Consider the following 21,944-nt stretch of genomic DNA (forward strand, 5'->3'; position numbering starts at 1 on the left):
TTTTTTTTTATTGCTGTGGTCATTTAGTTTTTATTGTGTCTACAAGCAGAATTAAACCCATAGTTCTGGAGGGGGAAAAGGTTATTGGACACTTTAACAAAAATAATCTATATGTATCTGTTAATCTTTAATGTAAAATATCGCATAAATGTATTTATTTATTTTAAAGTTTGTAGTAGTAATACATGCAAAAGAGATCATACAAAAACTCACAATCTGAATGTAAACAACTCAACATTCAGTCAAAGAAAACAGTGAGTAATCTGCCAATTACAATAAAAATGTAGCAAAGTTAATGCAAAGCCAACATCTCTATAATCAAGGACAAACTGTTTTAATTCAACTACTGACAAAGAAAGGCCAATCCAAGATACACAACACAAGCAGGGAGTCAACGTGATTTTTCACGATGCATGTTGGGACTTGACAACAAAACCCAAACACAGATGTTATCAAAGCGACCCCACACAAAAATATAATAAACAATATTGTGCAACGTTGACAAAATGGAGTAATTTACTATAATGAAAACACGGCTGTTGTAGAAAAAGAATATAACGTGGCAAAAAGGGCTGGAATAAGAAAATAGCAGACACGCATGAAATGAAGCATGTACAAACACTGTAGATATGAAATACCTTTGTTGGATATTGCATTAATTGTACTAAAGCGTCCACTTTTGCAAAACGAAACCATGACAAGAGAAACAAACTTTCCCCCCTCCACTACCGGAAAGAAAATCACCACGCAAATATCCGGCATTCCCACTCACCTATTTGATGAAGCCGCTCAAACAACGCAAAATCCTTCCAAATTAGGATTTCTGACTCGTGACGAAGGTCTGCTTCAAAGCGTGAATTATAGAGACTTTCCGTGGTGAGGTTTTTGGTGATTTTCTCCTGCTTTCGAGGACGTTTTTCTCCGGTTCCTCTCGCTCTTTCTATTTGTGCCTCTGTGTGAGAGAACATTCCTCTCGTGCGCGTAACGCGATGAGCCCAGTCCTCCAATCACAGCAGCGCGAGCGTTCTACTCGCAGACCCGCGCGGTGAAAAACAAGCAGTAGAGACGCGCTAGAGAGGGAGAGGATGGATGAATGGGAGGGGGTCATTCAAAACTGAGAGTCGCGGGTGCCATCTGCTGTCGATATGAGGAAGAATATAGTATTAACTTTTACCTACATTAATAATGAATACCCTACAAGCAATTAATAGATAAATATAAATACACACAAAATAGGTGTCCGTTTTTATATAGGCTATTAGTAAACGTACACATAAAATGTGTGTATAACTATAGATGAGCAAAGAGTGAACGACTTATAATAATAATAATAAACTTTATTTTATAAAGTGCCTTTAAAAGCAGCTTCTCAAAGCGCTGAATTTTAAAACCATCTATAGGTCAGTGTTGTTGTTGCAGAAAATGGCTGGGTATATTGGAATAGGAATATTGCCAGAATCTACATGTGGTATGAATTTACTGCCCTCTGGGAGGCGCTTCAGGAGCCTCCGAACAAAGACCAGCAGACTCAGGAACAGCTGTCTCCCTACTGAACTCTGCCCGATGATACCCCCTCACACACCACTACAAACTCTTCACCCCTCCCCATCACTAAATCGGTTTAAAAAAATATAAACAAAATAAAAATCCATCTACACACTGAGTACTACAGAAAATTTTTATTTTCTATGCACTTTCAGTGTTCATTGCACTAGTGTTTATATATCTTAATGTATAGCTTATTCATATCCATTTGTAATTATGTTCATAGATTTTGCTCATAGTGTACATACATTTACTGCATAATCCATCTGTATAATATGTTCATATCACCCATCATACTGATAGTATTTAAAAATTAGTAAATTATGTCATAGTACTGCCTTATCAGTATATTTCTGTACATATGTAACATATTGTAGGCACTGTATATCCTGTACCTCTGCTTATTGCACTTCTGGTTATATGCTAACTGCATTTCGTTGCCTTGTACCTTACATGTGCAATGACAATAAAGTTGAATCTAATCTAATCTAGAAATTTATAGAAACTATACAATTTTAAAGTATACACTTTTTTTTTTACGTTTTCAAAGAACACTGGGTGGAGGGGGGATTACACAATTTTTTTAAGGTAAGTGGTTGCAAACAATTTATTTTAGCTACATTTAAATTAAAATAAAATGTTGAAAGTTGGTCAGCTAAATTTGTTTATTTAAATGTAGCTAAAATAAATTGATTGCAACCTCTTACCTTAATTAATAAATTAAATTATTTTTTTGTAAAGTCTGCATTTATTTGATCAAACATATAGTAAACATACATTTTAATATTCTTTAAAATGTAATTTATTTTTGTGACGATAACCCAACTCTTCAGCTGCCATTACTCCAGTCTGAAGTGTCACGTGATCCTCTAGAAATCTTTCTATTCTGCTGATTTGGTGCTCAAGAAAAATTTCTTATTATCGTCAAAGTTGAAAACGGTTGTGCTGCCTATTATTTTATGGAAACTGGTCATTTATAATTTATTTATTTATTTTCCGGATATCTGCAAAAGAGGAGCATTTATTTGGGGAAAAGGACAATTTTAAAAGCCTTTATTTTTGATCAATTTAATGCATCCTTTTTTTTTTAAGTATTATTTTCTTTAAAAAAAACTGTACTGAAATATTACTGACAACATTCAAATTCAAATGTGGCTACATTTTTCTATTTGTAGGAATTTATATTAAAGAACTCTAATATATAACACTCAAAATAGTTGATCCAATTGAGAAATTAAGAAATGAAATGCAGTAATATCAGAGGTCTTTGTTTCTTGTACGACTGATCACTGGTGAGCTGTATGGCTTCAGAAGAATTGAAATAGGCCTAATGACCTTAATGGCACTTTTTTTTCTTGGAGCTCAACAGCCACTGTCCCCATTCACTTTTATTGTATGGAAAACAGCAGCCAGATGGAACACAATATTTGGAACAAAAGAGTAAATAAGTCACACTGACACTTATTTATTTGGTTAAAAGTAATAATGTTTTATTCACATTAACAATAGTACATTTGGTTTGTATTTCAATATGTGCTGTGGTGTATTGCAGTGGATGTGGTACATATATTTGATCATTTCTCTCAGGGTTAGTTCTTTACATCAATAAATCATTCAGGCAATTCATTATTCAGAAATAATTTAGGATAAACAGAGCAGCCAAAAGAGAAGAAAAAGAGAACATAAAATGAAAAAGAAAATGACAAACTGAGCACTATGCACTATGTTTCAGTGGCTGAAAGTTGCATGAAACAAAAAGACATATGAACAGAAAACACAGGAGCTTTGTGTTCACTTACAGGCTAGTTTAGAACTCTAACTCGCATTCCAGCCAATACACTACTCCTCTCTGCCTTTTGCACCCTCACTTTACATCGCCTTCAGGTTTCCTTGTTGACTGTTGCCTCAACTTCTCTCCAGTAACACTGCTTTGCATTTATTCCTGGATGTTAAGGATCTGTGCAGACAGGCCGTGGTGCCAGTTTTTCAGTTTGGCAAATCGTGGGCCTTTTACCTCTGATTCAAACTTCTCCCTGTAGAAAATATAAAGAAATAAAATTTATAAATGATTTAACTTAAATCAATAGACCTTTTTGTGCTTGAACCTTATACGTTTAAGGCCTGGACATGTCAAAAAGTGTACTTAATTGTACTGAATGTGCACTTTAGTGTACTACAACTACAACTAGGCTACTTAAAATATATTACATTTACTATATCCGAATGTAATATATTTGAAATGAAATAAAAGGCCTTTTAAGGGCAGGCTATTTAAAGAAAGTACATTTTCATGACTATGGTTAACACACTTAAGTACACTCTTAAGCACACTTTGTAATAAAATCAAAACACTCTTAAGTAATCTAATTGCATTTAATATAAGTTTAAACTATACTTCATTTTTATTTTAATGTAAATATCATGCAGTTAAGTGTCCAAAAACCTTACATTCAGTTTGCACTTTTGCACAAGTATATCATTTTCTTATTAGTTCTCTTTTTAAAAGTATGCTAAAATGTACTTTTTCACAAGGGTGAAGACAGCAAAAACTGAGAAAACTTGGATTACCTTGATTTTCGAAGAGCCTCCTCGTCTGGATCTTGCACTGTGATAAATAAAAAGTAAATACATGTCAATTGCAGGCCTAGTCTCAAAAAATAAAGTACAAACCAATGTTTATCACGCAATCACTGTCATCTTATGCCAGCTTGTTTAAAACATGTCAGTCTTTTTAATTCAAACCAATTTCTATTTCACAGAGTGGTGTGATAAAGAAAGGCTGTACTCACTATACTCCGTTCCTGTGATATGAGCAAGGATGCGGAAGGACTTGGACTGCAGGTTGGCGGCACGACGGGCCCACTCTGACATCTGCATCTCCTTATTGTCAGGTTGGATCACAGCCTGATAGACTGGAGAAGCACTGTCCACAAGAGGGTCTTTAATGGGAAGTGAGCTACTCCCCAGCAGAGAGAAAGGGAAAAAAGATGATCAGTTGTTCATCTGAGTTCTCTGAATTTAGGAACATCAAGTTAAATTTACAAAAATCATAATAAAAGGACAATATTTGTTGAAGTTATTTCTGAATTAATTCACATATTTGTGAAGATGTGCATCATTTTACTACAGTTCCATTGTAGTGAGAGATCTGTGATGAAAGAATGAGTTAGGATTTGATAAAACTGAGTTCCTATATTAGGAGAATGTAAAGTAAAATGTTAGAGGTTATGTAATTCTCCCCTGGCAGATATACTCAGAACATTCATATTTGTCTTTATAGAACTCCATTTACTTACATATTTCCAACAGTATAACATGGTAATTGAAAAATGACCAAAAAATCCACTTCAGTGTTTATGCAATCAGCCTTTAACAGAGAATATAACATGAGAGGTGAGTCAATGCGGCTGTGATGGATCTACATAAACTGTGGCTACTTACGCCAAGGGAGATCCAGCGGAGTCATCACCACTGTCAATCACATGATGAACCAGGATGGGAGGGAGCAAGTCAGAGCCGTGACACATGGAATTATGGGAAATGTAGTAGGGGTGAAGCAAGGATGAGTGATGAGGAATGGGTGATTGGTTGTGGATGGAGTGACATAATTGCAAGCAGAAGAGGGAGGAAAAGCACAGATGAGGTTAATACATATGACCATGTGGAAGCCTGAAATCTGCCCAGGCTAGATGACTGATAATGAGATCTTAACTAAATAGAATTGCATTGTAATCAAAAACATTGAACTGCAAATCAAAAATTTAAATACTTTTTTCCCCCTAACATCTCATAAAAAATAGCAAGAATACGCTTTCTTATTTTTTAATAGAATGCTGCAGGGGTGACTTATTTTTATAGGCCTAAACCCGGAAATGAGTTAGCATAGTTTTCCAGGTTCCATCATCTGTAATTATTATTATTATTATTTTTAAATAAAGCCTGGTTAACACAAGCTCAATATATTTTCACATTTTATTCTATGACGTAAAATAAACCAGTAATACCCTCTGTTATTTTTTCCAAGTTTTTACTGGTCTTTTTTTTAATAAAGACTGAAAGCTGTTCAGCTTTAGATGTTCACTTCCAGTGACTGTAATTAGGTTAAAAATTCATAACATTTGTGTTAATTTGTGAGAATTATCTTGATGAACAAAATTGGTTCATTGAACTAGGTTGATGCTAACTTATGTGGTTGGCCACCAAAAATAGGTCATCATTGTGCATTTACATTACTACATACAGTGGTTCATTTAAATGAATAGTGCATTCAAAAAATTCAATTCTCTCATCTTCTGTTATTCTCTCATAACATTCAGATCGATTGGGGCGATAAACTGTGGCAACCAGATCGTTGAGTTAGTGAGTTGAAAGAATCGGATCAATCTAATTCATGAATATAACTCTCAGGGCTGTGTTTCTCAAAAGCAAAGTTTTAGTAGAATGTATAAACCACTGGCACCAGTGATCACTACAATCTACAAGCTCACAATGCTTTTGGGAAATGCATCCCAGACCAATTTTTTCTACTGGATCAATCGATTCACTACAATGATGAAACTCAAAAGAACTATTTGTAACCGAATTGAACATTGCTATTCGTGCAAAACTACCGCATGACTTCATAAGATGTGGTGTGTGAGTTACTGAACCACTTTTAATTATAGGCTGCTACTTTTTCCTGATTTCCAAGTTCTCTTCATTTTCATTGTGTTGAAAAGAGGCTTATGGTGTATGGAGGCTTGTTTCTGCCACAAAAAAATGAAAAACTGAAAATAAATAAATAAATACAAAATTGTGACAGACAAGTCTCTCTGTTTTTCCTTTAGAATTGTGAGATATGAACTCAGAATTCTGACAAAAAAGTCTGAACTGCAAGATGCACACTTAAAATTATGAGTAAAGTCAGAATTCGGAGTTGGAGCAAACAAATAATAACAGAATTTCCATTTTGAGGGAACTATTCCTTTAAAAACATCAATGCATTAAATATTGAAATATAATACTGTTTCTAATGCAATGACATTCATGTAGTGAGGCTTAAATGTCCATTTTGGGGCCACTGCTACACTTACCTCAGCTCTCACCTAAGCATCAGTGTAGTAAAACGTAAAGTGCTGGACAGGAATGGAAGACCTACCTCATCTCGTTTCCTCTGGCATGGGTCTGACCAGCTATGGCATCCATAATGGCATCCTGAGAGTACATACTAATAGGAGTGTTGTACTGGGCATGGATGATAGTAGCCTTCCCACCAGGACCCTTGACCTCAATAGGCTTGTGAGTAGACAAAGCGGAGTCCTTCAGTGCGATGGGGTTGAAGCTGGGAACATACTCTTGGCTGTCAGAGTTCAGGTGTGGGAGTGTCAGAGGAGCAATAGTGTAGAGGCAGGTGGGTGATGGTGAGGAGCCAGAAATACCAGTGAAAATAGAGAGGTAGATATGATTTGACAGTGAGAACAGTTTGATTTAGACTTACCTAATGAATCTGTAAACAGTAATGAGTTTTACATTACTAGTTTAGATGATTCTGAAGGTAAATGGTTTGCACCAGCCATTAGTTTTACATTCTAATAAAATCCCATGTCTGAAAACACAACGTCCTGTATAATAAATGCATCTGGGCTTCCTAATTGTAAAAATTCACATAGCATGCAATAGTTCCCATTATGATAAAAAAAAAAAACATGCAAAGACGCATTGACCAATAAAACTATAGCCAAAACCCAACAACAGATGTATCTAGTTTCAACACTTCACTCAAAAGCATTTAATATTTCATCACGTCCGAAATGCCAAATTGTTCAAAATATATTTGGAACATTCTGGAATCGAAAATCTAAGCATGCAAACCACAACTACAGTACTGCATGTGGCCATGCTTCAGAGCACACAGATTCACACGCAACTCTGGAGATTTTATAATCAAAACTGTTACTGACTTTGCAGCTGTGTTGGCAATGACCTGAGACGACAGGAATATAGACAGAAAAAAACATAAACAAAAGAGGCAGTGTTAGCCTTGATTTGACAGTGTGCTGAATGATAATGAATCCATGTCCATGTAAATTAGCAGGAGAAAACAACAATATGGAATGCAAATGCTTCACTTTGTCTAAAGAACTTGAACCTGAAATATGAATATATTTTAACAGTTCACCCTGTTATTTTCAATTTCATTTCATTTAACCTACACGACTTTCATTCTTTTGTGGAACAGTGAAAATTGTCTCAGTTTTTCAGCATTCAACAAAATATCTTCTTTTGTGTTCTTCAAACAAAAGAAAGTAGTAGAGCTTTGAAATAACCTATGGGTGAGTAAATGATCAGAGTCATTAAATAACAGTTTAAATATATTCAGGAATTCTTGTAATCTGTTGTGCCATTATGTAGATGATGGTTATTACTGGTCACATTTCTCATAAGAATGACATTCTGGTTTGTTCCTAGAACAGAATCAGATTGATTGACTGGAACAGTTTGGTTGCAGCGGGACACACAGAGAACATTGTAGCTACATGGCACTCATTGTCTCACTGAACCAAATAACCAATCCAGTCGTTTATTTAACCAAAACAATCAGTTATTGTTAACTTGAAAAATCATTTTTATTAATTGAAATTAAGCAGAAATAACATAGAATATATATTTTTTTAATTAATAATATAGAAATATTGCCTTGGCAGCCAACAGAAATAAGTTCAAGAACTAAGAACTAAAATTACCAAAACTAAAAGCTAAGTTAAAAAATAAATAAAAATGACAAAAGCACATAACAAATTAAATACACCTTACATTACAAATGAAAATAGATAGAATATAAAAATAAAAGCAATCAAAATATTAATAAATACTATAACAGTATATAAATAATCCTAAAATATCATTCAACCAGTCACAGCTCAAAAACATATATTGCTAGTTGCCTGACAACAAGAATCAAAGTTTAGAGAGTACATATCAGACTCATACAAGATGAACAGTCAATGGATGCACGTGCCCTGCTCAGCTGTGCACGTGATGTTGCCTAGCAGGAATTCTGTTCCTGTGAGCTGCAAATAGAGGATGGAATATGTGACGGCATCATAGCGGTAGGACTTCATTTGGGATATACTGTTACAGTAGCTGTGACATTCTGAGCAGGTTAAAAGAGCCAACGAGCGCACATTTGCACCCATGTTCAATTACGGCTCAACTTGGGCCCAGTGGGAATATCCTCACATGTTTTTGGACAGAGAAGATAAACTGTTGTGACAATGATTTAGGAAGACCTCTTATAAAGCTAATAAATGATGCCAACACATTAAAAAGGTGAAAGCACCATCGTTAACATGTTGGCATTTATAAGCCAACTTATAAAAGTTTGGCAATCCTCATCTAATCGCAGGAGATGTAGCTCTAACACGACTAAAATAACCATAGTATGTTGTCATTTGGAAGCAGCTTACATTCATAGATACAGATACGACTTGGCCAGGCCCTGCTCGTGTTGCAGGACGGGGGTCAGGTGAGCCTTACAGACCACTGGTCCCAGTTCTGCCAAGCACATTCCCAGCTGATCCGTTGCATGTGAGAGCGGAATGTGCAGAGATAATGACGGAATGTTCTGAGTACTCTGCCACAGTTTTGTTAAAGGTACTGCAGGGATACAGGTGAGGCTAGCCAATGCCTCCATGACCCGTTAGTGAACTAGCTTGTTAAAGCAGATTTGGTGGATGTGCACATTAAGATACAGATTTGTGGGTTAGGTATCGCATTACCTACCCCAGCAGCGGCAGACCATTTAGACTATCTTGTTGCAAAACCATTTCCCTTAAAGTTTCTGCCGAATACAGGCCTATGGGAGAATTATACTGTCCCCTCTGGTTTGGGGTGGTTTTTGGCCCTTGCTCGAATGGCAAATAAGAAGGGACAGGGCTTTTAGCAGAAGAATGAATTACAGGTTGGAGATTCTCCTGAGGTTTCTCCTCAGTGTTTGGAATTAGAGATTTTTTGGAAGGTTTATTGGCCAGGAGGATGCCATATTTTTTGACAGGTTTCTCTTCATCTTCTCCTTCCTCAGTGTCCGTGGTTTCCTTAGTGTAAAATAAACCATTAGATCAGATCAACAAATGAACCATTAGCCAAAATGGCAAGGCATAGAAGAAAAAGATGGTTAGGAAAGAGGCAAATGAGGCTTGAAGAAGCACTCAAGCTCAGAATTCATCTGGCAGCAACAATGCAAATGAGTACTGGACCAGCAGGAAACTTATGAAGATTTCAAATGAAGTGCTTATTGTTGCTTGACCAACAAATGCCTGTAGAGGGAGTTAAGTGTCAGCTTTACAGAGAATGTTTGTTTTCACAATTCCTCCACTCTCTATGATATGGGCTTGGAATGACTCCCATGACTGATTACGGATTTACGGATTATAAAGAAAGAGCTGGCCTGTTACCACAAATTATCATTTAGTTTTCTTCAACATGTTTGTCCCCTCCATACAGTCCAGTTATGGTTTACACCACACTGATAAAATATCAAAAGACGACATAAACCAGTCTATTTAGCGTGCATACTTGGCAGAGGGAACAGATGGACAGAACATGACTTTACCTTCTGGTGAGGGATAATTGGCATGGGTGAGTCCATTCTTGGAGTGGCTGTGGGTACAGGAGCGGGACGCCTCGACCTGGGACCAGTACAAAAAGCAAAGGTCAATCATGCAAAAAGTCAACTTTTCTCTTCGTTAATTATTAATATGATTAATTATTGGTTGTAAACAATGTTTTATTGTCATTTTAATAATAGTGATGTAAATACATGAGTGAGTGCAATTTTAACTGACTGTATGACTGTAGCAGAACATAGAAACAGATATATAATTTAGCTTCAGTAAAAACTATTATGTCTTTTAACTGAATTAATCCCATTTCCACTTCCAATGGTTAAATAAAAATGTAGGTTATAATCTCAAGATACAATATATATACAGTTGGGCAAAAAAGTATTTAGTCAGCCACCAATTGTGCAAGTTCTCCCACTTAAAAAGATGAGAGAGGCCTGTAATTGTCATCATAGGTACACTTAAACTATGAGAGACAGAATGAGGAAAAAAAAAAAAAAACAGGAAATCACATTGTCTGATTTTTAAAGAATTTATTTGCAAATTATGGTGGAAAATAAGTATTTGGTCAATAACAAAAGTTCATCTCAATACTTTGTTATATACCCTTTGTTGGCAATGACAGAGGTCAAACATTTTCTGTAAGTCTTCACAAGGTTTTCACACACTGTTGCTGGTATTTTGGCCCATTCCTCCATGCAGATCTCCTCTAGAGCAGTGATGTTTTGGGGCTGTCGCTGGGCAACACGGACTTTCAACTCCCTCCAAAGACTTTCTATGGGGTTGAGATCTGGAGACTGGCTAGGCCACTCCAGGACCTTGAAATGCTTCTTACGAAGCCACTCCTTCATTATCCGGGCGGTGTGTTTGGGATCATTGTCATGCTGAAAGACCCAGCCACGTTTCATCTTCAATGCCCTTGCTGATGGAAGGAGGTTTTCACTCAAAATCTCATGATACATGGCCCCATTCATTCTTTCCTTTACACGGATCAGTCGTCCTGGTCCCTTTGCAGAAAAACATCCCCAAAGCATGATGTTTCCAGCCCCATGCGTCACAGTAGGTATGGTGTTCTTTGGATGCAACAGCATTCTTTCTCCTCCAAATACGACGAGTTGAGTTTTTACCAAAAAGTTCTATTTTGGTTTCATCTGACCATATGACATTCTCCCAATCCTCTTCTGGATCATCCAAATGCTCTCTAGCAAACTTCAGACGGGCCCGGACATGTACTGGCTTAAGCAGGGGGACACGTCTGGCACTGCAGGATTTGAGTCCCTGGCGGCATAGTGTGTTACTGATGGTAGCCTTTGTTACTTTGGTCCCAGCTCTCTGCAGGTCATTCACTAGGTCCCCCCGTGTGGTTCTGGGATTTTTGCTCACCGTTCTTGTGATCATTTTGACCCCACGGGGTGAGATCTTGCGTGGAGCCCCAGATCGAGGGAGATTATCAGTGGTCTTGTATGTCTTCCATTTTCTAATAATTGCGCCCACAGTTGATTTCTTCACACCAAGCTGCTTGCCTATTGCAGATTCAGTCTTCCCAGCCTGGTGCAATTCTACAATTTTGTTTCTGGTGTCCTTTGACAGCTCTTTGGTCTTGGCCATAGTGAAGTTTGGAGTGTGACTGTTTGAGGTTGTGGACAGGTGTCTTTTATACTGATAACGAGTTCAAACAGGTGCCATTAATACAGGTAACGAGTGGAGGACAGAGGAACCTCTTAAAGAAGAGTTACAGGTCTGTGAGAGCCAGAAATCTTGCTTGTTTGTAGGTGACCAAATACTTATTTTACCGAGGAATTTACCAATTAATTCATAAAAAATCCTACAATGTGATTTCCTGGATTCTTTCCCCCCATTCTGTCTCTCATAGTTGAAGTGTATATATGATGAAAATTACAGGCCTCTCTCATCTTTTTAAGTGGGAGAACTTGCACAATTGGTGGCTGACTAAATATTTTTTTGCCCAACTTTATATATATGTATATATATATTAATTTATTATTTCAATTATTTGACACATTTCTCATTAAGTCAGAGACACAAAGGCTATAATGAATCTCCAAAAACTCATCATTTGGCCTTTTCCCTGTGGACAAGAACTGAAATCATGTCATGTTTCAATTTTCTAGAGTGGACGATAAAATCTTAAACAACAAAAAGAGGCACTCATTGAGTGAGTATCTTGTAAACGCCAGCAGCATTTCTGTATAAGTAGTAACACTGGGGGGCTCTTCACAAGCCACTAGGCGTGAGAAATTTCTCGGAATCCATCAAGTGAAATCCAGGGAAAGCACATAGCTGAAAATACATGTGTACCCGGTCACTCCTCCTGAGATGTTTTTGATTGGAGAGGAGCATGGAAAGATATCAGATATATATCAGCTGGTCAATGATAAATCTGTTATATCTACCAAATCAAATGAAATGCAGCTAATATCTACCATATAATATACAATAATACTAATGTCCACATGTATATGAGAACGTCTTCCACCTTCTTCCAACGAATAAAGGTGGTTGCTGTCAATAAATAAGGAGAATTAACTAAGCTTCTGAAAATCACTCATGACTGAAAGATGGAGACAGAGGAGTAGCTTCTAAAAGTGAACACTAGAGCCAGCATTAAGAAATGTCACAGGGTAGCTTAGGTATCTTTGTGAGTAACATTTCCTCCTTTTGCATGAAAGGACTTAATCTTCTTTTGGATAGAGGTGTCCGTACTAAATTAATAAACTATATTAAAGAGGTATATAAAATAGCTTCTGAATGTAATTTCTCCTTCCCCCTAAACATCAATGCCTTTCATTGTGCATGCTTGGCAACCTGAAGGACCACATGATACCCAGGTAATTTATCACAGACACATTTTTGAATTCAATTCTTCTGTCGGTATATTTGTATTCTAACCGTCACTCTAGGTCTGTGTCAGTTCAACTGTGACTGCTTATATCACTCATGGAGCTGTTTAATTGCAGACAACTTTGTTTGCTTGCCAGACTTGTCCGCTGCCAAAGTAAATGAGATGCATTGCTGATGCCCTCTAAGAAAACCCATTAACCAATGAACACAATGGGAAATCGTCAGACGGAAAGACTAACAAGGAGTTTAGTTTGGTGGAAATAAAGTAAGTAAAAAGTAATCAAAAACATAAAAAGCATCAAAAGGTTCTGGTGATGTTAAGCTTTACCTCTGCATGGTGAGGGTGAGTTTGGTGGTGGCTGCCTTTATCTTGTTTTGGGCCTCCAGATGGGTCATGCCCTCAGTGCTGACCCCATCGATCGCTGTAATTATGTCACCCTGATTGAGGTTTCCACTTGCTGCCTTGCTGCTTGGTGTGATCTGTGGAAAGATAGTAGACATTCATTAAACAATTACAAATGACAGCACAGACTGAATTTTATACACACAAAAAATCCAATGGAAAACCACCATGGCTATAGAAACGGATTCTGTATTGTTTATTTGTTCATTGACAATTACTATCGAATTCATTTTCACACACTATGCAACAGTCCACACATTTGCATGGTACATCAGTAAAATTTAATTGATAGCTTGTCATTGTCAAGTGCATCAGCTGATTCTGAGCAGCCAAACACAAACAATGTTGTCCTCTTGAATGGGCATCAAATATGAATCAAAACATACCATCGTTGTTTTATCTGTGTTTGTGAATGAATCCGTTGAGTGAATGATTCAGCGACTCACTCATAATGTATAATTGGTTCAAAAATCTTCTCAGGATATTTAGTTACTGAATGAATCAGGTGAATAAATGATTCAATGACTCACTCATTCAGTCATTTGTGGTCATATACAGGTGTAAATGTAACCTGCGAAAAATCCTTGGCACTAATACACAGACTGACAGTCTGTCAGGGGTGATATAGAAGCAGAGTGATATAAAATTAGAAAAGTCAGCAGTGTTTACTGTATGTATATCAACACTATCGAAGTGCTGATCTGCCAATCAGCCTTAAGAACTGGGACTAACAGTAGTATACAAAAAAGAAAAACATTTAAAATGTAGTGCATTGCAAAAAAAAATATTTGAGCTCAAAAACCAAGCAATGGAGATTGAAATTCCATCTTTGCAACAAGTCAGTGGCTATACTTTCAGGCAGCTCATTAAAATGTTAAAAATAAAGGTTTTTGTTGACGCCCCCTGCCTCTCAATTTGACCCTGTATTCTGGGGCCCTGCCACCAACCCTTCTGTCCCACCTGCTGCCATTACTCAACACGCACACGTATACATGCTTCTGAAAGAGCTCTCCTTCTTGTAATGTTCTCCTAGTAAATTCCCAACTGCCAAACAAATTATAACATCTGAAGGTGCATTAAGATCACTAAAGCATATGATTTACCTGAAAATAACTGGAATCCATAATTAGCAATGGTTTAGGTATTAGAAAAGGTATGGGACATAGTTTTGCTCTAAACACCAAATCAACAAGGAAATTTGAAATATTACTATATATTTAAATACACTGGAAAAGATTCATAGTCACTAGGCATTCAGATAGAGGCATCATTTTTACACTTGTATAGTGAATCACTGCTTGCATTTCCCTGACTTTACTGTTGAGACATACTTCTTCTTGGTTATTATGTAATTAAATCCCACTGCATGCATCATTGTTCAGGGTCCTACAAACTAGATTAGAAACATCATCATCGCCCTCCTCCTGTTCACATTTTCACTTAAGCCAACAGACTGCTGCTTGACCGACGCTTCAATCATGATGCTGCATACTGAATGACAGTGAAAGGCTAATTAAAAATAAAACACACACACACACATAAAAAATAAAACACACACACACACACATACAGATCTGAGAGAGAATCTGCATTTTTGAGAGCCAAGAAAAGAATTCACCAATTCGTTACACTGGTTTTGGGTTGACATTTTTCAGATATTAGGCAACATATCGTTTTTCCCAGAATATTATTTTATTTTTAATTTTACAAACAGTACTTGAGTTTTACATTGCAAAATATAAATTTTGGAAATTTGGGGTACTACTGAAACTGCTTTTATTGAATTACACACACACACACACACACACACACACACACAAATAGTCCTTAAAATGGCATCTAGATCTTCAAAGAACTTATTGCACTGTACATTAATCTATCCTTTATAGATGTTAAAGGATAAGTTTTAATATCCTAAATAGATTTGAATAAATATATATTTTTCAAACCAAGTCATAGCATGATTTCTTAAATTTTATTTTAAATGGTTAATAAAATCAGCTTAAATGTGAAATATAACTCATCATCATTGTAAAGAGATGTTTCTTCACAACAACTACAGCATTGAGATGTAATGCGAAAATTATGCCTTTTAATTATGCTATACCATTGTTGACAAACTATGAAAGTATGAAAAACGAGTGAAGTTAAAAGAAAGCTATGACATTAGAAGACAAATCGTGTATCTCATCTTCTGCCATCTTGAACTAAACACACTTTTGTTTCATTTATAAATTAATGTAATATAAATCCTTTTCAAGTGTAGACTAAAATGTCAATAGGGATAAAAGACACAAAATTAATAAAAAATACAGCTGTTCATTTAATTTAAGATGTTAAACTGCCAATCTCACCTCAACAGATGCTAAATCCAATGACCCGCTAAGATCCATATGAAAACATTTGATACATTGTGACTGTTTATTTAAATCTAGTCCAGATGGCAACTGTCTTAACTTGAAGAGCTCTATCCTCTCCCATTAGTTCCTAAAAATCTTAACATTTATGTCAAATACAGACATGGTGTTCCAACATGCCTTTCAAGTTATAGATGAAAACATCTGTTTTATCTCAGATTGTTGAGAGATTGTAGAATCTGCCAGTAGAACCTACAGGGGCCTGACGCTGTTGGCATTGTGATTTATGAGGCAGTCCTTGGTAAATACCAGCTTTAATTGTCTTTTGCTACCTCCTGCACTGTTCTGACTAAAAGCAAAGGTTGGGGTGATGATCTGGACTATCTGTGGAACCTTTGGGTATTTGCAAGGCTCTGAATGCCGCTGACAGTATATTCTATCGATTTTTTGTTGCTATGCTCATGCACAGGTTATATGCATAACAGGGCCTGATGCTGTCCATCTTTAGAAAGGCCTTAACCTCAGATTAATGCAGCCAGACCTCCTACAGCATTGAACAGTCAAGAGTTAATGACCTTGAAGAGCTTATAAAGCAGTAGAATTGAACAGACTTGTTATGAGGTCTATAAATTTGCAGTACACAATGTGGACATTAAAATACAACAGAATGAAGAAAAAAAGATTTGGGGACATCGCTAAGCAGATTCATCTGTGGTTAAATTACTTCATATAATACATCACAAATGACTCCAGACTGTCTTTGTCATGGACTTTATGAAGTGCTTTACAGAATATAATATCGGCACTTTGCAGAGCTGGACTTCTATATCATGCGCAACAATATATAATGACGGAAATTATCTGTGACAGGACATTCAGGGCCAGTGCTTTCTGCTATCGGCAATGCCGCTCCACAAAGCCGTTCGACGCTCACTGAGTCACTGACAATATCTTCCTATTTTAAATGTATCATTATTAAGTTGACTGCGTGTACGGTCTTATCAAAATTTATTAAAGTTGGCTTATGTTATCTCTTATTTATTTCCTTTATTTACCTTAAAAAAATTCAAAATAAATAGACTAGAAACAATTAAACAATAAAGAAATAATCACTGGAGTAAAAAAAATTGCTCAGTAGCGCCAGTCTCTCATATTTGTTCAGCTGTGGAAGTATTTTAAATGGAATTAACTAACAGCTTCAATAATAGTCTTTCTTCCTGCGACTCTTTCCAAGCAATCTTTAAATTCACCATGACCTCATGTGTCTATTGTTTCTGTGCTCTTCACATTTATGGCACCCAAATATATTGCTGCAGGTCTGACCTTCAGTGCTAAGCTAAAATCAGTGACCATAAGTCAGGCATTGCACCCCTGGGCCAAAAGTGGTCGTCAATTGCTATCATTAGCTACCGAAGAGCATTTTATTTAGGGTTGCAAAGGAGACAAAGTAGCAAAATAGCTAAGAGACAGTGATGTAAGTGAATTATTGTTAATGCATTTTCTATTCTTCTTTTTATTATTAAAAAGCAGCCTAAAATGTTTTATTAGGAAATAAGGCAGCTCCTTACCAACCTCCACATATTAACAAGCTCATATTGTTCCGTCACTCACTTAACATGATCTTCATATTAGTGTTGTCATTTTCCAATGTCTGTAACATTGAGGCCAGGACAACTTAATTAAAGTTGGATCATAGCTTGCATGAAAAACGAAATGAATATCTGTGATTTGATATTTTAAAAGGTTGCATCTCAGGTCTAAATCCATTTGTCAACATCTAATGTAAATGACTCTTCCGTCTAGCATGACCTGTTTGGTGGTAACACATCCTGGTAATCACATATCCTGGGGGTATTTTCCTCACGTAGGAGCACAAAATATTGGAATGTAGTATTTACTGAAGCAAAGTATTCAATTAGATCATCCACTGCTTCTTTGTCCTCAATGAATGTGACAAATGTCACAACATCAAGTCGCTGTTTACAGACACTACAGAAAATCAGCAAGTATTACTAAAACAGTAAAAGCAATTAGGCTTCTTTGTGGAAGACAGCAGCTCTTTCAGCCTTGGGACCAGGATTAAGATTTGGTACAGATTGTCTACGGTGCTTTAGGATAGAGGCTGATCTTTTATTACAGTGTGTGAAGATTTGATTGTAAAATGTATAAATTGTCACCTCTGGCTGTTACATATGTATCAATAATCTGAGACCTGATCTGAACACATATACTGTCCACATTTCAATCTACCACCATATTCAGTGACAGCTAGGTCGGGAGAGACTATAAAATTAAGACGGACGCCTGGTTTGACACTGATTACGACATCAAAACGTGCCCACCAGCAATGCTGATTAGAAAAGTAATGGAAATCCAAACAATGGAGATAAGTTTTCCTGGTATGATGGTCCTGTCTGTAATTGCTTCCAGACAAACAGCCAATATGAGGAGACCTACCACAGCCTTGACAAACAAAGGCAATGACTCTCTCCTTATTGAAGTGAAAGACAATCAAATGTCAAGAAAGGTGACAGCTATGAAACAAACAAACTGGGCTGAACTGCCTTTGACTGATTATATAGCGGCAGCGATTTCTTGTCATAGCAGAGAGAAAATGACCTCACCCTCTGTTAGGAAAATATAATCTCTCTGAACCTTTGGACACGGTTTCCTTGAATCCATCCGCTAACGCAATAAGGATTTTGGGTGCCATGGGATGACCACACTTGGAGTATAGACAGAAGATTGTATGTTATGTTACAAGGTGCATTGCATTAACAATTCAATTCATTAAGGCGTAAATGGTGGTAGTTTGTCAATAGCACACCTTATTGACCTCTTTGGCAAGGTAAGACAATGCGCCTTTGCTCCTCTTTTTTGAGGTAAACGAATTTAACAACTGAATATACAACAATCACGTTAAAGGAGATGATAAATGGGAAACTGCCTACCATCAAGAAATGAATTCTAAGAAAACCGAAAGCTGAAATGAGAATCAACATCCATGAGCAACAAGAATTTAAGCATCTTTCCATGAAACATGACATCAACGTCTGCTTAGGGTAAATAGCAGACGTCCAAAAGCTAATGTCTTTTACGCTTAAAAGGATAGTTTACGCCAAAACAAAAAATTCCGTCATCATTTACTCACCCTCATATAACTTATATGACCTTTTTTTTTCTTTCGCAGAACACAAAAGCAGATATTTTGGAAAACAGGTACAATGAAAGTCAATGGGGTCCAAAATAACACTGATGTATTTTTCAAAATATCTTCTTTTGTGTTCCACAAAAGGAAGAAAATCATACAGGTTTGGAGCCCTTCAAATACTTTTTTTTCTTCAAAGGCTGTACATGAGAAAATTGAAAGTCTCCTTTTTCCATTTCATTTAATAGATTGAATCAGTGTCATAAATGAACAGCCAGCATGTTATTTTTTTCACTTTGGGCAAATTAGCACGGTTAAACACAGTAAATGTGATTTAACTAGACAAGTAGCATACATCCAGGCTTCTCACCTTTCACAGATTCATTTTCTTAAAGCTTGCATCATCTATTGCTATTCATAGAGTTTTCCATTGTAAATGCACCACAACACCTCTCTCAAGCCAAAGAGCCAAAGCTGGTTAGAGAATTTCTGCTTTGGCTTGGACGATAACCAATACAACAGCCGCAACACAATGTTACATAATGCCAGCATACCATGTGACTCAAAGCATTCACTGATTTTCATTGTTAAGTAAGGTAAAAAATGTCAAAACAATCTCTGTAGTGAGGTTTTTCTTTCTTTCTTTAAAAAAAAAAAAAAGTCAATGCAGGCATTTGTTTAAATAAAGCATGTTGGAATTGTTTGTTATTTCTACAAGGCAGAGTTGATGTCTCACCCGGGAGATGGTCAGGGGCATGTTGAAGTCTTTGCCTCCCTGCAGCCTGAAGCCCCATGGTGCAGGCCCAGACAGGGTTACTGTGTAATTGCTCATTTTGATGAGAGTTTAAAGTGAAAAGCTTCTTCTCGGATCAGTAAAGTCTTCTTTTTCCTTTAATTTTCTTCTCCCTGTAGTCGGGATGACCAAACACCCGGATACGGGCAGGCACCGAGGAGCCTCTGAAACACAACATCAACAGACAGGAAACGCAATAGAGTGAAACAATATGTATTAACTTATGCTATCCGTCACTATACAACCATCACACAGGACCTGAGTTCACATATCAACACAACTCAAAAACATACCACAGAACGATCAGACTTAAAAAGAACAAATAATATAATCCTACCCCTGTTTACACTGACAAAATAATAATAAAAAAAAATTCAAAGCAGAAGGAGGAGAGTTCTTGCCTGCTCGGATGGCCTGGACAGACAGCCTAAGAATAGATCCCTTCTGCAAAAAGCCATAACACTCAAGCCCCAGGAGCCCTTATAAGGTGTGTAAGGGGACACCCCTGGATACCAAGCCCCCATGATTCACATGGCGAATATAGCCTCTTCTTAGGGTAACACATTTTTCCACTCTGCTCCTATGGGCATCCACTCATAGGGCACCATGGATATTGAGCTAGTGGGAAACAACTAATAAACAAGGAGCGATTAGTGCTAAGTCTGACGTAATGTCATTTAACAGCTCTTTTAGGGTGTGAATCCAAACAGGTGGCTGTAAGATTTGATTGAGGTTGACTGATTATAACTGTCTTGTAACTGTCGAGTTTCATAATAGCTGGTGTAAGCTATCCGTTAGCATTCCTGTTCTGTCCAGTAGCAATTGCTGCTGCCGCAGGGCTTCCTAGAATTTTGTGATTTAAGTTCTTCCATCTTGGACAGGGCATTCAGTTCTGCTGCAAGGTTTTTTTGAGCCAATCACTGAAGCTGTAAATGGCATGTGACTAATGATTGTAGAGCTATAGAAAAACAACATTGCTGATTGGCTGATGGCACCATGCACAGTCTCAAACTAGTGATTATTCTGAGCTCACTCTCAGCCATAAATTAACTTTCCTCTCTGTATTCATCCACTGTGACATGGTAGATTTTTTTTGGAGCCCTATTGTGTCATTATTCAAATTCACACTAAGGTGAGTGTGACAACTCCTGCATTAACCTTTTCCATTACTTTTAACGAACAATCAACATATTACTGCAGGTTTTACACTGTAAAAAAACAAAAAACTCTAAACTTTTCGTTGTATAAACTTAAAACAACAAGTTGAGAAAACGCAAAAATCTGCTGAAGCTGGTTGCCTTAAACTTTTAAGTTTGCTTAACTTTTATTTATTTTTTACAGTGTAATTAATGCATTTTTCACTAAATCCTACTGAAGTAACAGAGGCATTTAAAGTGCTAAAGGTGAAAGGACAAAACTGTTGAGTATTAAGGAGTATCTGGTCTTGACTGGTCCTAAAAGGGAGTGCAATTGTTTATGTTTTTTTTTTTTTTTGGAAATTGGTCAAAACCACCTTAAAAACCTAGTAAGTTTATTCTCAACATCTTTATCACAGGGTTTACTATCTCCAAAGATTATCATCATCTAACACCTGTACAGTTGGTTCCTCACTTGACCATTTGTTACACTGGTCATAGATATAACAATATATAACACAGAAGTGTAACTGTCTAACAAGCTTTACTATATCAGTCAGTTTCATCAATCTGACAACTGGATTGCCACTGGAAGTAGCCAATGTACTGAATGGACTATCAACTATGTGTCTTGTTCTTTAATGCAGAACATCAAAAGAACATAATTTTTTTTGAGCCCTCTTGTGTCATTATTCAAATTCACACTAAGGTGAGTGAAAATCATATTTCCCATGTTACAAAAACAGCATTCTTCCATCTTAGAAACATTGCCAAGCTTCGAAACATGCTACCTGTTTCTGATGCAGAAAAGCTAGTTCATGCATTCATGACCTCTAGACTGGACTATTGTAATGCACTGCTAGCTGATTGTCCTGCATCTTCAATAAACAAGCTACAGATAGTCCAAAATGCAGCGGCTAGAGTTCTTACCAGGTCAAGAAAATATGATCATATTACCCCAATTTTACAGTCTCTGCACTGGCTACCTATTAAGTTCTGTATCATTTACAAAATATTATTACTTGCCTAAAAGGCCCTAAATGGTTTAGCTCCTGCGTACCTAACTTGTCTTCTACCACGATACAATCCAACCCACTGCC

The 21,944-nt window shown here is 36.8% G+C and overlaps 2 protein-coding genes across 12 annotated transcripts in view; both read right to left on the reverse strand.

Annotated features, from left to right (window-relative positions):
- Nucleotides 1–1,011, reverse strand: part of LOC306851937 (bone morphogenetic protein receptor type-1A-like) — a 44,702-nt gene extending 43,691 nt beyond the window's left edge. Inside the window, exon 1 of the mRNA XM_079388460.1 lies at nt 773–1,011. The gene's annotated coding sequence lies outside the window, so the exon portion shown is untranslated. The remainder of the gene's footprint in view (nt 1–772) is intronic.
- A 2,001-nt stretch (nt 1,012–3,012) lies between these two features.
- On the reverse strand, nt 3,013–20,166 carry LOC306851942 (LIM domain-binding protein 3-like). 11 transcript variants are annotated; one of them, XM_079388472.1, is made up of 10 exons: nt 20,110–20,166; nt 19,652–19,872; nt 13,336–13,487; nt 10,136–10,211; nt 7,485–7,507; nt 6,683–6,883; nt 4,987–5,016; nt 4,335–4,501; nt 4,114–4,150; nt 3,017–3,578 (listed from the first exon to the last, which is right to left on the reverse strand). In XM_079388472.1, exons 2-10 carry the CDS (start codon nt 19,745–19,747, stop codon nt 3,482–3,484), a joined length of 879 nt encoding a protein of 292 aa, XP_079244598.1. In that variant the 5' UTR covers nt 19,748–19,872; nt 20,110–20,166; the 3' UTR covers nt 3,017–3,481. The 11 variants fall into 11 exon arrangements, with proteins under 11 accessions (XP_079244602.1, XP_079244601.1, XP_079244603.1 ...); XM_079388473.1 differs by having other exon boundaries at nt 20,046–20,143; XM_079388474.1 differs by lacking the exon at nt 20,110–20,166 and adding an exon at nt 20,002–20,037.
- Nucleotides 20,167–21,944: the final 1,778 nt, after the last annotated feature.

The sequence above is a fragment of the Barbus barbus genome (assembly GCF_936440315.1).
Source record: "Barbus barbus genome assembly, chromosome: 32".
NCBI classification, from domain to species: domain Eukaryota; kingdom Metazoa; phylum Chordata; class Actinopteri; order Cypriniformes; family Cyprinidae; genus Barbus; species Barbus barbus.